General features: G+C 35.7%; 2 protein-coding genes across 2 annotated transcripts; both read right to left on the bottom strand.

Annotated features, from left to right (window-relative positions):
* Positions 1 to 2,356: 2,356 nt before the first annotated feature.
* On the bottom strand, positions 2,357 to 6,191 carry LOC143585864 (dynamin-related protein 5A-like). Its single transcript, XM_077067547.1, has 8 exons — positions 5,820 to 6,191; positions 4,796 to 4,987; positions 4,515 to 4,721; positions 4,012 to 4,440; positions 3,696 to 3,923; positions 3,430 to 3,625; positions 2,794 to 3,340; positions 2,357 to 2,704 (listed from the first exon to the last, which is right to left on the bottom strand). The coding sequence occupies exons 1-8, from the start codon at positions 6,189 to 6,191 to the stop codon at positions 2,518 to 2,520; spliced, it is 2,358 nt and encodes a 785-aa protein (XP_076923662.1). The 3' UTR covers positions 2,357 to 2,517.
* A 4,043-nt stretch (positions 6,192 to 10,234) lies between these two features.
* LOC143587892 (palmitoyl-monogalactosyldiacylglycerol delta-7 desaturase, chloroplastic-like) lies at positions 10,235 to 12,482 on the bottom strand. The gene is made up of 5 exons (XM_077069057.1): positions 12,095 to 12,482; positions 11,873 to 12,013; positions 10,930 to 11,070; positions 10,713 to 10,819; positions 10,235 to 10,647 (listed from the first exon to the last, which is right to left on the bottom strand). The coding sequence occupies exons 1-5, from the start codon at positions 12,380 to 12,382 to the stop codon at positions 10,443 to 10,445; spliced, it is 882 nt and encodes a 293-aa protein (XP_076925172.1). The 5' UTR covers positions 12,383 to 12,482; the 3' UTR covers positions 10,235 to 10,442.
* Positions 12,483 to 15,077: the final 2,595 nt, after the last annotated feature.

Below are 15,077 nucleotides of genomic sequence, written 5' to 3'. Positions count from 1 at the left end.
TTTTTTAACCCCTTTAAATTGTTTTTATTCCGTCAATTTTATAGTTTTATTTGTTCCCTTCAAGTTTTAGAATACTAAAAGTTTGTTTACATGATCGTTTTATCTCACTTCAAACTTACTTTTATTAAAATTTACAATCTATTACACGTTTGTCTAAAATCATTAATTTATTTATAAAAATATATAATTTACAACCTTTAAACTTGTTTTTTGTTGAAAATTTTAAAGTGAAAAAGAAATAAATAATGCTCGAAATCGCTCGATGTTCGATCGAAATATGCTCGATTCGATTTTTGCTTGGTTGGAATTTCAGCCGCTCAGTTCGGTTCGGTTGTACACGAGCCAAGCAACGGACAAGTCTTCGCTCGGTTTGTGAACAACCCGACTTTGGGTTGGATGCTGATTTACTGAAGAAGCACTGACGTGGCCATTGGGGCCGGTGTCAAACACTGCTCATCAGCAAAGAACTTAAGAGGATCCTCTCGCGCCGTCAAAAACACCGCCAAAATCCATAAAAATAAATAAATAGTAATTGTACAATGGTTTGATTTCAAATTATGAATGATGTTTATGATTTGGTAGGCAATATCCGGTGATTGTCAATGTTCAGAACCCCTTACTCCCTTAGAAATTAAATAGAGGCGAGACTTTTGATAGGTACATGTGGCCCACTCTAATGTTGACAACTGTTTTTATTTTTATTTTGGTTTAGCACCGTTAGTGTTGATAACGACCGAATTCTATGTTAACATTGTAGCAATGTGAATAGCGACTGAACTCTAGTCAATTCGACGCCGCAAAGCACACTTTTATTTATCGTCGGTACTGTCTGATTCGTGTTGGTTCGCTGTTGGACACACGGTTTTCTTTTTTTTGTTGTTGTTGTTTTAAATACGTTAATATGTTGTACACGAGTGATGGCGATTTTTTTTTGTTCTGGTGGCGTAATCAGATATCGACCGACTTCGCATAGACGTTCCATTGTGCAGGTTTTTTTTTATGTTACGATACCTATCAAATTCGTGTCGGTACACCTGCATAACTTTCAAGTATATATATGTATATATATATATAAAGGTCTCGTTCTGCCACCGTGTGGGGTTTCGTTTGCTTATTACAGTACATGCTAAACATAGATACAAATCTACCTGGTAATTATTATTTTTTACAATAGATTAAATGCAAAGGACGGTGTCACAAGATTGTTTATGATTTTTACAGTTTTTTTTTGTTTTCCTATTGTTTTGCAAGATATGTGATATATGCTTTTTTGTTTTTCAAATATTGTTTATATCATAACGAACGTACCCTATATTGATTGAATTCGTGTTGACTCGCCATCGTAACACTTGGGTTTTACCAACGTTGTTTATACCATAACGAGCATAACTTATTCTTATTGAAATCGAGTCGACTCGCCTCCGTAAAGCTCGGGTTTTACCAACAACGATCGGGTTCAACGCTCGGGTTTTACCAAATCTTGGTTTTACCGACAACGCTCTGGTTTTACCAATGCTCGTGGTTTACCGACCGAATAAACATTGTTTTATATATTTTAATCTTTCTATATGTTAGTTTGACGAATTTACGTTTCGGGTTCAACTATGGTAACGTAACTAACATAACCTATACCGCCTGAATATGCCTCTAATGGCAGCCACAACGTTGGGTTTTACCGAGCGAATCGACATCGTTTTAAATATGTTAAATTTTATTAGAAAAAATGGCTATATGAGTGCCGCTACTTTAAAAAATATGTTGACGAAGTTATTTTTTAGGTTTAGTTTCGGTACCATAAGGAATGTAGCTGACACGGACCGAATTCGCAATGACTTGCCGCTACAACGCCTGAGTTTTACTGACCAAATTTACCGCGCAACTCGTGCAGGGAAATCTCTAGTTATTTCGTAAACCCCCGACGCCCCCAACCGAATCGTTCCTTGTCAGCCGAATGCCAAACTTTTTTTCATTATCATTATTACTTTAAAGTTAACTGGCATTGTTAAGTCAATATGCACATCTTTCTAATTAACATTATTCAATTCAAACTTCGGTTTAAATTTGATTATAACAACAGTTGTATTAATGTGGTTGCAGCCTTGCAGCACAGAAGTTGTCAGAACTAATATTATTGTTGCAGACTTGCACATCTAGCCCCATAAGTTGCAGCCCATATTCTCAGTGTCAGTCCAACAAGTTAAACCAACCCACCAACCTGGAACTGACCTAAAGTCAAAGAACCACCTCTCCACATCCAAACAACAAATTCTACATGAACCAGTACAAGTATATACTATACAGGGTATGTAATATTTCATCAGCACAGGCGCATACACTGAAAACATGTAGGTATTATTATTCTTTTGCTTATTAGATGAACACAATTTCTCACGTCACAGGAGAATCAGTCGATATATGTATGTAATACGAACCAACTTGTAGATAAGAGAATCAAAATATATGTTTGCATGGAATATGAACCAGATATTCATTTGCTCACGAGATGAAAGCGTTTCCTCAAAGGGACGTTGCGACTGACTTAAACTCAGTCAAACAGGAATGTAATATCATTTGGCGCTTCAGAAGAGACTCCCTTTCACTCTGAAGAATGTCAATTGCTCCAGGCGCAACGAACATATCCATGAATTTCTCATCTTTTACAGCAAATAAGTCCACTCCCAGTGTTACCATTAGACCTTCCTGACTGAAAAACACACAAAAGTAATATATATATATATAAGTTTCAACATCGATATAAGTAATTGGTTTCATTTTAGAAACAAACATATATACCATGGGGTTATAAATCCTGAATTCAAAGCTGTAGTCACACTCTGTTCAACCAAAACTTCACGAATCCGTGCAAAATGCTGTGCAGCTAATGAGCATATCTGGTCGTAGGTTGACCCTGGTTGTGAACCCTTTTGATTACCCAACATTTTGCTGTCACCTAGCATTCTGGGATGGCGTTTTCTTGCTCCACCTTCAATGAAGTTTCCTTGTTCCCTTGCTCGGTCAGGTGATAGTTTATCAGCTTCTCCTGCTGCTTTAAGAACCCTCCCAGGTGTTGTTTCCTGATTATTATTCACTGGAGGTATGTTTTCTTGATCTGAAAGATCAAGGTATGATGTCCGGTAACCGGAACTAGAGTTTGGACCTGGCCCGTATAAGAGATCAGTCTCATAGCACACTAGAGAATATGGGCTTGTGATTGAATCCAAGTGTTGTCGAACAAGTTGCTTGCGCTGTTTTACAAGATCTCTTATGAAACAATTGTAAGAACGCCTTAAGGCAGCATGAAAACCGACATACCCATCCATATCCCCAGTTTTCTTCCCACCTGTAAACCAAAACACAGGTTTTTTATGTTTAATTAATCACTCATTTGCATATATACTAGTATGTATAAAATAACATTAAAGCTCTTACCTTCAAAGTGAAGGTGCTGATTTTTCTCCATGGCAAGATCAAAGAGGTTAGTTAACACATAAGCAAGTCGTTCACAGGCAGTATCAAGAAGTGGCGCAAGCCATGATTTGGCAGCAGCTCGGGCAATCTCTGCAGCAGCCTCTGCAATTCCCCTTCCACCTCCTCTGCCAGTATGTGCAAGTGTTATGTTTGACATCTGTCAAAAAGATGAGTCAGCTCAACATGTTTATTATATTTCAACTTTTCAAGTACATTCATGATATTACCTTCTCCCTTGAAACAGTAGGGTATTCAACTGAATAAGCAGCACATCTAAATTCATGCATAACTCTTTCAAAAGCCGCACCACCATAAAGGCGTAAGGTCGAATTTGGTGGTTTTATATCAGAAATTACTCCAGGCCAACTCCCCATACCACTTTCAGATTTCTCTTCGTCTGTTGTTTTTCCCCATTGCTCAGGGTCAGGATCTGCAGATCCGTCTATCAATGCTCCCTGCAGCATTTTAGAAAACAATCTCATTATATCCAAATTACTAAACCATTGTTCTTGAATTAAGAATGATGAATGAATGAATTCATACCACATGGTTGCAGATGGAGGATGCAAACAGCATTGAAGATCTTCTGTGGTAAGCAACATCAGAAGTTGCTTGTATTTTGGAGTCCAAGATGTTTAGCTGAGCAGTGACTTCACTGCAACGTTGTTCAAGCAAAGCTAATATTGCAGGTGTAGCTTCTTTATACCTCCTGTGAAGCTCAGATTCCAGATAATCTTTCAGACGACCAAAACCTATGTGGGATTTGTATTTTTGTTCATCATATCCGCCTTTAACATTTTCTTTCAGATGGCGTATAACGTCTGAATCCACTTGAGAAATTTGCTTCCTGAATTCATCATTTGAAACTGCAGTTCTTTCTTTTGGTAGAGCCACAAAGAAAGGCTGTGTGTTCTCTCCAAGGTAGCCACTTGCACTCAGGTATCGATCAACTTCCCACCGTTCAGTAAATTCCTGCAGAAATAAAACCAAGATAGCCATTAAATGCTTTATTTTTCAAGTAGTTTTAGATTAAATTATTTATGTACCTTAAGCCGGTTATCAAACTTGGAGACAACAATTAACGTTCTTCGAAAGGTTGGATCAATGTCACGAATAGCATCCAACCACAAAGACGAGCACCACTCCACACTACTTTGTTGGAGGAATAAAAGGATGCGATTAGGTGGACTAGCTAACGATATCACCATTGAGAGAATTTCTTCTGGTGTGCTTTCTGGTTCACCCTTTTTAGCCTATCAAATGTGGTTCAGATTATTAGAAACATGGCCCTTTTCTCAAAACAAAAGCAGAGTTTCGAATAAACTACCTTGAGAACAAATCCTGGAGTATCGATAATGGTGAGATTGGGACAATGAGCATACTCAACTCTCATTACAATCGGTTTAGAAGAGACTGCAGTTTTAGTCTTCTTTAACATTGCATCAGTTCTTGATTTGATGGTATCAGCAATTGCTGATGATGATACAATGGGACTTCCATATTCCTCAGAATCCTCCTCCTGACATGTTACTTTCAAACTTTAGTGTCATTCATATACACACACACACACAAAAAAATAAAAATAAAAAAAAATAACCACTAAATCTCTTATTTGAAGAGGAAAACATTAGTTTCTACACAGTTTCCCAATCCTCGTGATTTAACCATTTGAAACTCATCCAACACTAATCCAATTCAATATGATTAATCAAAACAGGAACTGACCTAATTACACCTTCTCTGTTTGATCAAAAATATTCAGAAACTCTAAACACTAACTAGGCAGCAATGAGTGATGAAATTCAATTTCTATATGATTATTTAGAAGAACCGAATAATATCGAAAGCCTGAAATCAGAAAGTTAAATTGAACAGTAACATGTTAAAATTCTTACCAAAGCCTCATGAATCAACCAATTGATCAAACTCTTTTAACCCTAACAGAATAATATCCAAAATTGAGCAATAATCACACAAAAACTGTTGATTATGATCATGTAGCGTGATTTATACTTATTAACACTTAACTATACATTCTCTGCATGACCAATAATATTCAGAACCTATAAATCCTAAGCAGCAATAAATTCAATTCTGTATGATTATGCAGAAGAGTAACTGACATAATTACACATTCTCTGTATGCCAAAAAATTTCAGAATAACATGTTAATCACACTAACACTAACAGAATAATATCCAAAATTCAGCAATAATAAGTTAATCACACTAATACTAAACCCTAACTACAGCTCCATGATCAATAATATTCAGAAACTAGAAGCCCTAACTAAGCAGCAACAAATTCAATCAAGTACGATTATATACAATTAATTCAAATAATGAATTGACCTGAAATCGGCATATAGGATCAAGAGCAGTAGGATCATGAACCATCTGGAGAATAAGTGGCCTGCATGTTCCCATCTCCACCTCACGTACATTGAACTGGAAGCCGAGAAGCGCTTCGAGAAGGGAGCTTTTGCCATCGGATTGGCCTCCGAGTGCGACGATCTCAGGAATCGGAAGCTTTTCGCCAAACGCAACTGCGGCAGACTGAAGGCGGTTGTAGGCGTCAAAGCGAGACTTGGAGAAAGAAGACGAGTGATCAGTGGTGTTGTGATGGTGGTGGTTTAGTGATACCGGAGAAGAAGAAGCAGAGAAGGTATCGGTGTTTGTTGAGTATGCAGTTGGTGGTTTCATGAACACGCCAGTGGACGCCATTGTTGATCGAGTGAGTAAGGTTTTCAGAGTTTGAAAATGGTGGTGGTAGTTAGTTAGTTAGTTAGTTAGTATGGAGTTTGTTAGTGGAGTAACCGGAAGTGAGTGGTTATATAACCGTTTGAAGAAAGAAGTTTGTTTTAAAGAGTTGGCGAGAGAGGTATAGTTGGCTCACGAGTGATGGATCGGGTTTAGGGCGGAACGGGTTTAGGATTATCCGGCTGAACCGGTAAAGAGATCAGTATGGTTGTCTCTTTTATTCGAAGCCTCACTTGGAAAACCCGTATCCGAACCTTTGAAAAGACGAACCCGAACCCGAACCAAAGTTATTCGGGTTGGTTCTTGGGTCTGATTTATGGGTTTCAGGTCAACCCGAAAATTCTGATAAAAAATTTAGTTATAGAACAAATATACTTTTAGATATAACAGACTAATCATTAGCCACTAAAGTTATCATTTCTAGCCCTAATCGACTGTTGTTAATCCACCTATTATGTTTTTCGTTTATAAGTAATGACAACCGTAATCGAGCAACCAAATCAGACATGATTGAAGACGATTATAGTTGGAGTTTCACTCTTTTTTTAATTAATTTCAACATTGCAGTTTTATAATTGTTTTTTGTTTGTTTGTTTTCTAGAATAATCGAAACGTACCCGATTAAATGTCATCAGATTCAATTTCTTTGCCAATCTTTGGTCATAATTGTGATAGTAGCTTTCTCATATGTCTCTTCGTTAGAAGATATACCATGTCACTCGAATGTTTGGATACAAATATAACATGTGAAAAATATCAGTGTCACCTAACACCGGACCAATAACATAGTTTCAACCCTGTTTATATAAATGAGATATATAATAGATTAAGGAGATGTAACAGTAACACAATTAATTGATGTTCTTGATCTGTGTAGTTTCATCAGTGTATATGGTTATTTATGTTATAATCCTAATTTTGAACCACATTTTCACATGAGAACGTGATCGACATAACATCCTAAACAGAATCGTTGAGACTTGCGTAACACTTTTGATTATATAGGCAGTGACTTGACGATATTTTGTACACTATGTATAGATGAATTACGCCACTCTCGTTGTATTCATTTTTCAAAGCCACATAAATCAAGTTTAAGGAGGGAATGACATTCATTGAATATGAGATGGTGTTGGTAGCTTGACATCAATAGCCAACCTAATAATCTCAAGAAGACATATCATATACCATGTCATATCTATCTGCCACCATTCTAACCCATGCCTAGCCGAATACCCAAATGCATGATGGTTGTTGTGCCATCCTTCTCCAAATGCTAGTATCCCGACCCACGTGTTCAGTTTCATGTTCATCGATTACTTTTATAGTCATCTATAATCCAAATCACAAATTCTTACCAATTATTACGAGAAAGATCACCAGTGTCTCATGCTTGGTGTCCTCAAATATGACAAGCAGAGTTCACCAACCAAGTAATGTGATACACCCACACTATCCTCACTCCCTATTATCCAACAAGCATACATTGATGTAATTGAACAAGTGACGAACACGCATCTATTGTTCTCATAAGTCATATCTATGGTAATGAAATTTTAAATTTGAAGTTAAAGCACACAAGCATATATACTATCATTCCCCATACGATAAAGGGTAGTCCCCAATTGATAAAAATTACAACATCAAAGGGCGGTTCGGTTGATCTCGAAGGGGTGGTTTGGAGGAGATCTAATACTCAAGGGTTAAGTTTGTTTAATTAGTTTTATTTTATTGTTTAAAATAAAGATAATGTTTAATTTGAAATTTGAGCCGGTAGATGTGTTTGGAAAGGATTAGGACTTGGGGTATTCTTAAATGAAATTCTTAAATCAGAAAACATATTCATACTTAATAGTATTAGACTATTTGACAATTTTAATTGAAAAATAACACCTTAGGGTTTCGTTTTTATTTGTTTCCAGTTTCTATTAAAACAAAAGTAACTAAAATAATTTCGATTTTTAGTTACCAATTATAATCTTAATTAATTAGATGAAAACAGTAAGGGAATAAGGGAAATGGGCATTTCAAATTCAATTTTGGTAATTTTTAATTAAAACGACGTAGTTTTGGAAGGTTTTACGTGTAAGGTTAGGCGTGTGACAGCACCGTATTCACTTTCCCCATTATATAAACCCATTTAGTTTCTTTGTTTTATATATGTAATCTTTCTGTCGTTTTCTTCTTAATAAGAAAGAGTCGAACAAAGTTGTTCAACGATCGGTATGTTTTGGTTCTTGATATTTGCTTGCCAATTTAACACCAATTGCATATAGAAAAGGGGCTAGGGCGATTGGGTGTACAACATAAGTTGTTCGAAGAAATCTATAAAATGCTTGTTGCTCCAAATCTCTGACATAGAGATGTTCTCTGCAATGCGGGTAATCATATGTGCAATGTAATGAATTGGGTGAACGAAATTATATACGCCACCCTTAAATATGCACGTCAGCATATCTGCTATCATGTTGGTTGTATGACGTTTATACAACTCTTATGACTTTTGCAAACTATATACATGCTACATCATACGGGATAACACATGCTTTCACATCATATGAGTCATACAGTCACATCAATCAAATTTCGCCACTATTCATAGGGAAAAAAAGTAATATTCTATCTTATACCCGATGAAGAGGAAATACTGCAAAACTTCAACACGTAATTATGAAGATATCCACGGCAAAGTCTATGGTTGTGAGGTTTAATACGTTAAGTATGGCATTAGATTATTATTACTTATTATACTAATACTTTGTTATATTTCAATTACTCTAGTTGTTGTCTTAAACTTTAACACCTCTATATGTTTTCAAGACTTGGTTTTCGCACGAGTTTCTCAAAAGGAAATGAAATTTGTTACGGATTATACTCGGCGCGTTGGGTCGGGGCAGTTGGTGAAACCTCAACGTTGAAACCGCGTGTCGGTAAAACTCGAGCGTTACGCTGGTAATTCGACGTGAATTCAGTCAGTAACATTTATGTTCGTTATGGTTAGACATCATTGGTAAAACTTTCACATTAAGCCTAGAAAATATATTCGTCAAATTAACATATAAAAAAGATAAATTATTAAAATGACATTTGTTTGGTTGGTAAACCCGGACGATTATAAAACCCAAGTGTTGTCGGTTCTGGGCATCGAGGCGGTAACTGGACACAAATTCGGTCGGTTTGGCTACGTTTGTTACGGTACCATAGCTAAAAAAAGGGGGGAATATAAACACTGAGTGAACCAATGGAGTGGCACCGGTCGGTAAACTTGGGCATTAACTTTTTGGTAAAACCCGAGTGTATTCGGTCTCGTGCGTTGAGATGGTAAAGCTATGCAAATTCGGTCGGTTTCCATCACTTCCGCTACATTATCGGAATTAAAACAAAAAAAAAAAAAAATTGTTGTTCGGTCAGCTTCAGTTATATTCGTTACGGTACAAAAAAAAATGTTATGGACAAGTAAGGTGCCGCCAAGTGGCCCAGTGGTGGCTTAGCGGCACCAAACTTGTCATTTACATATCTTAGATAATTGGACTTGTAATAATTTATCTATGAAAGGTTTTTGAGTTTTAGTTTTAATCATGATTCGCAAATGAATTAGAATCTATCATTGGATTGTTTCCAGTTGTCTCTCGCCATCATCGGCGCCCCAGCAAAACCACCACCACAACCACCACCTCTTGATTGTTAGCCGGCCAACAACCGTCGCTGATGGCCAACCACACTGACCCCTACTATATCAATGCATTAATTAGAAACGTCATTCCGTTAACCGAGTAAAACATTAGAATGAGTCAAACAAAATACAGAAAAGTCAATAGTATGTTTATGACAACCCTTTGTTCTTTTTACACCTCGGCCGCTCTTCTAAGTCTTCCGAGATAGTCGTGTAACAAAACATACGCCCGAGTAAAAGTTTAACTCAGTGTGCCGACAACTATACCATACTTAACAATATATCTTAATATCATATGCAACAAAAAAAGGTCGTTTAGTGCCACTCGTTTTTGTTACATTTAAATTTTGTGCCACTATTTTAGATTTTAATGATACTTTAAGTATATCATATACAATACTTCAAAATGATTTATTAACAACCGTACAACTTTAAACACACAAGGATTTGCCACAAGCCAAGTATTGTTACTATTATATTTTATTCCCTATGTATAATTGAATTTGTCTTCTCGTGGTTTTCATTTTACATGGCCATATAGATCAAGTCTTGGTAGGGAAAGCCATTCTTTGAATATGAGCTGGTATTGGTAACTTGACATCAATAGCCAATCCAATAATCTCGAGAAGACGGATCATATACCATGTCATATCTATCTGACACCATTGTAAGCCATGTCTAGCCGAGTATCCAAATGCGTGATGGTGGTTGTGCCATCCTTCTCCAAATGACAGTATCCCCACCCACCTATTCAATTACATGTTCATCGATTACTATTATAGTCACCGGTGAACAAAACCATAAATACTTACCAATTATTACGAGAAAGATCACCGGTGTTCCATGCTTGGTTTCCCCAAATATAACAAGCAGAGTTCACTAGCCATGTAATGTGATATACCCACACTATCCTTACTCCCTGTTTTCAAACATACATAGCAATAACGAACATGCATATATCGCTCTAATAGTCTAATTCCTATGGTGTTATGATTTTAAATTCAAAGTAAAAGCATATAAGTATCATACCAGTCCCCATACGATAAAGGGTAGTCCCCCAAGTGCGTATAGAAAAAAGGCTAGGGCGATTGGGTGTAGAACGTAAGTTGTTCGAAGAAATCTATAAAATGCTTGTTGTTCCATATCTCTGACATTGCTTTGTTCTCCACACTATAACAAAAACGTGAGGTGGGTAATTAAACGTCTAATGTTAGAAATTCGCTCAAAGAAATTATATACGCCACATTGTCACATCAAACACTTTGGGGAAAGTTATAGATATAAATAAACCAATATAAGAGCTTATATAACACCTTATATGATGATCATTTGAACATTTCGTCATATCATAGGAAATATATAATATGATGAAAAAGTTATACGAACCGTATAGCTTGTCAAATGCCAAATATATATATGGATACTATGTCACTAGTGTGCGTATAACTTTGTCCTTGCGGACCTTACCCCTTTATAAGGGAAAATTTTCACAATGTCATAAAAGAGAAATTCCGTTTAGGTCATAATAAATCAATAGTTCCAGACATGTCCCATCCAAACATGTCGTCAGCGACGTGTTTTTAAGAAGGTATGACGTGTTGACCAATAAGTAGACGTCATGTGTTATCAACAACTCAATGGATGACTTGTTTTCTTCAACAAAACTCGTCGGGATGACCTGTTTGCGGCCAACTGACATTATTTGATTAGAGAACAAACACGTCGGGAGAGTAGAAAAAACGGAGGCGGCAACGACGTGTTTGGAAAAGACATTTCTGGAACTCTTGATTTGTGGGTACATAAATGAAATTTAACTTTATTACGGACAACTCGCGAATTCTCCATTTTGTAATGGTGTAGTCAAAAACAACCAACTCATATGGAAAATACGATATGACAAAAATGTTATAGGTACCGTATAACTTTGTCAAATGTCGATTTAAACAAACAACCATCTCCTTTTTGTCCTTACCTTTTTTACGATGATCTCCCCATCAAACAACCAACTCATGTGACTAAACCAGAATCCTTCGATCGGACTATGGGGATCTCTCTCCGAATCACAATACTTATGATGATACCTATGCGTGCTAACCCAATCGATCGGGTTCCCCTACAAAAATCATCAGTTATAATAACCAAAAACTAATCTCTTGAATATCGGAAACATAACATATTTGATATTAATATTTACCTGAAGAGCCTGAACACCACAATATGCAAATGCATATTCAAGCCATTTGGGAAGCTTAAAACTTTTATGTGACAAATTTCTATGAAACGAGAGAGTAATACCAAGAAGTCCAGTCACGACATACAACCCTACTGCCACCCATAAAGCTCTCCAGTTGAACGTAAACGGAGCCATAACACATAGCAAGTGCATCGCAGCCACTGCTACCGCGGTCACTATGTCCACAGCATTCCATTTTCTACCAATAAACACCTCCCTTGGCTGTGTCACCACGACGTCCGAGAACATAATTTTTCCCTTTCCATCACTTCCTACAACTTGCGATGCATGTCTTCACGATAAATTTGGATTTTGAATGAATTTGGTGGTAAGAGGTGGCACTGTTGTTGATTCCATTGGTGATTCAATTCTTATCAATGTAAAGTGTCTCTTTTATATCCGATTTTGTGACGAAGGGGAAAATTGCAAAACTACAAAACACGTAATATATTGTAAAGAAATCCACGTGGCAAAGTTTATATGGACATAACTTTATTATTATTATTATTTTTAGTGTTACCTACCTATGTTTTGGAATTAACTCACGAAAAAGTGGCGAAACATAATTTTTTATTTGGAGGGTTGTAATAAGGTTATTTTTTAACTTAGTATAACGCGTATCTATATTGAATCCGAACCGAAAACTTAGTTTTGTCAGTGAAGAATTTTAAGACGGCTTCGGAATAGTTGGAAAGTCGCAGGCATTATCATTTATCAAGATTTATGGAAATGTTGAGGAGGGATTGACGGCGGTGGTAGCATTCGGTTATCTTGTCAAACCAAAGCGTATCGATTATTGAATAACTAGTTAATTACTCGCACGTTGCGCGACGAAATCAGCTGTTAAAACCTAAGCATAGCAGTTGATAAAACCCGAGCATTGAAACCGGGGCATTGGTAAAACGTCATCATTGGTAAAATCCAAACGTTACGACAGATAGTCGACGTGAATTCAATCGGTTTCGGTTACGTTCGTTATGGTATAAACAATGTTGGTTAAAACCGAAAGTAAAAACCCAAATAAAATCGTCAAATTAAGTTATAAATAATAAATAGACGATTGTCCGAACGATAAAACATGGGTATGACGTTGTCGTGTTGGTAAAACAAAGCTTTATGGTTCTTGGGTGCTGACATGGTCAGTCGATTTTGATCACGTTCATTACGTTTCGGAACTAAAACAGGAAAAAAACAAAAAAAAATTGATGTGGCCCAATGGTGTGACATTAGTCAATGAAACTCGGATGTTGGTAAAACCCGAGCATCGTTGGGCCCGGGCGTTGAGGCGATGAGGCTACACGACATCGGTCAGTTGTCATTACATTAGTTGCAGTGCTACAACTAAAAAAACAAAAAAATAGAGTGTTGGTGAAACCCAAGCATTTTCGGGCCGAGACATTAGGGCTATTAGATTACGCAACATTGGTCGGTAAAAGAAAAAAATACAATAACAAAGTCAAATTGTAAAAATAAAAAAAAAATAAAAAATCTTAAAATTGATTTGTGAAAAAAACAATAAAAGGATCAATTTGAAAAAGGAAAACAAAAAAAAAAAAAAAACTGAAAATCCTTCTTGTGCGCCGACATTCTCTATGACTTATATTAGATAATAGATAATTGGCTCATTGATGGTATATTAATATGCTTTTACCGTAAACCGTTGGCGATTATAAGAGAGTAGGTTAAAATTTGGTCAATCATCTCAAGCTTAAAAAATATCTTTTTATTTAGTCAAAAGCATACTTCAAATTTCATATCCAATTAAATTCCATTTAATTCGTGTAATATATCGTTAATTTCAAAATATAATATCATTGCACAATTATAACTTTAGACAAAATATGTAATACAATAATTGTTTAACGTATAAAAATACAAAAATACTTATATTTCATGAAATTGATTAATGAAATTACATCACAAGATTTCAAAATTATCAATATATATCCAATTAATTATTGATTCACCGATATAAACAATTTTGGATCGTTAATCGATTAATTTTTTACTTTTTTCACGAAATCCGTTTTTGAGCGTTTTAGTTTTTGGCTGAGCGTTGTAAGCTTTTGGTTGAACATTTTGAGTGTTTTAGTAGTTTTGCCTTTGAGCGTCTCGCGTACCTATCGTACGTTAAGACATTATTGTATAGTATCTCGACCCTATAAGTTTAAATATGTTTAAACTCATAATTCAAATTTGGACTCAAAACTATTATTTTATTAAAGTTTCTTTTTAGTTCAAAATAGCTTATAAGCGCTTATTGTTAATATTATGGTGTTATGATATTATTTCTCTAATATTAATACATATTCTTGAAATTACTATTCGCTAAGTGCATTCACATTGAAGTCTCTAAATCCACAAATTTTATATAAAATAAAAGAAAATTAGAGAAAAGCAAAAAAACACCACTACATTAGAATTTCTTTAGATAAATAAAAGTTTATTGAAAACTAAAGTACATCTATATATTTAGAGGCTCATATTCAAGCATCTATATTTTTTGGTTAATGTATAAAAAGGAGGAAAAATAAAATATGTGTTGGTAAGTATAATAAACATAGAGTTAGAGATAGATACTCCAACGGTGAATGTTTTACAAAAAGTTAACAAATAATGGAGAAATGAAAGCTAATAATTCAAGTTTGAAGCTAGTTCTATTTTTCAAATTTGGATAACTTATAGATCAAGAGGGGACTAGGCTAGTAAGGAAATTCAGAGTTTTAATGGTCTATTACTCAAGAACCTATATATAATTAACCATTTATATTTTTAATTATAATTTGGCCGGTTGCAGAGAAGACGAAGCTATCAATTTAGTTCACTCAAGTTTGTGGGCGGCTTGAGAATTTCAGGCATTGAAAACATTGATCCAAATAGCATTTATTGATGATTATGATGTTAACTTAAAAGATAATATCTAAACTTAATGTCACCCATTACC

The sequence above is a fragment of the Bidens hawaiensis genome, unplaced genomic scaffold, assembly GCF_021521415.1.
Source record: "Bidens hawaiensis isolate Kalapana, Puna unplaced genomic scaffold, B.hawaiensis_p1.1 tig00001575_1, whole genome shotgun sequence".
Classification (NCBI taxonomy): Eukaryota; Viridiplantae; Streptophyta; class Magnoliopsida; order Asterales; family Asteraceae; genus Bidens; species Bidens hawaiensis.
Note: the sequence above shows the minus strand (reverse complement) of the source record. Positions and strands in the feature narration are given on the sequence as shown.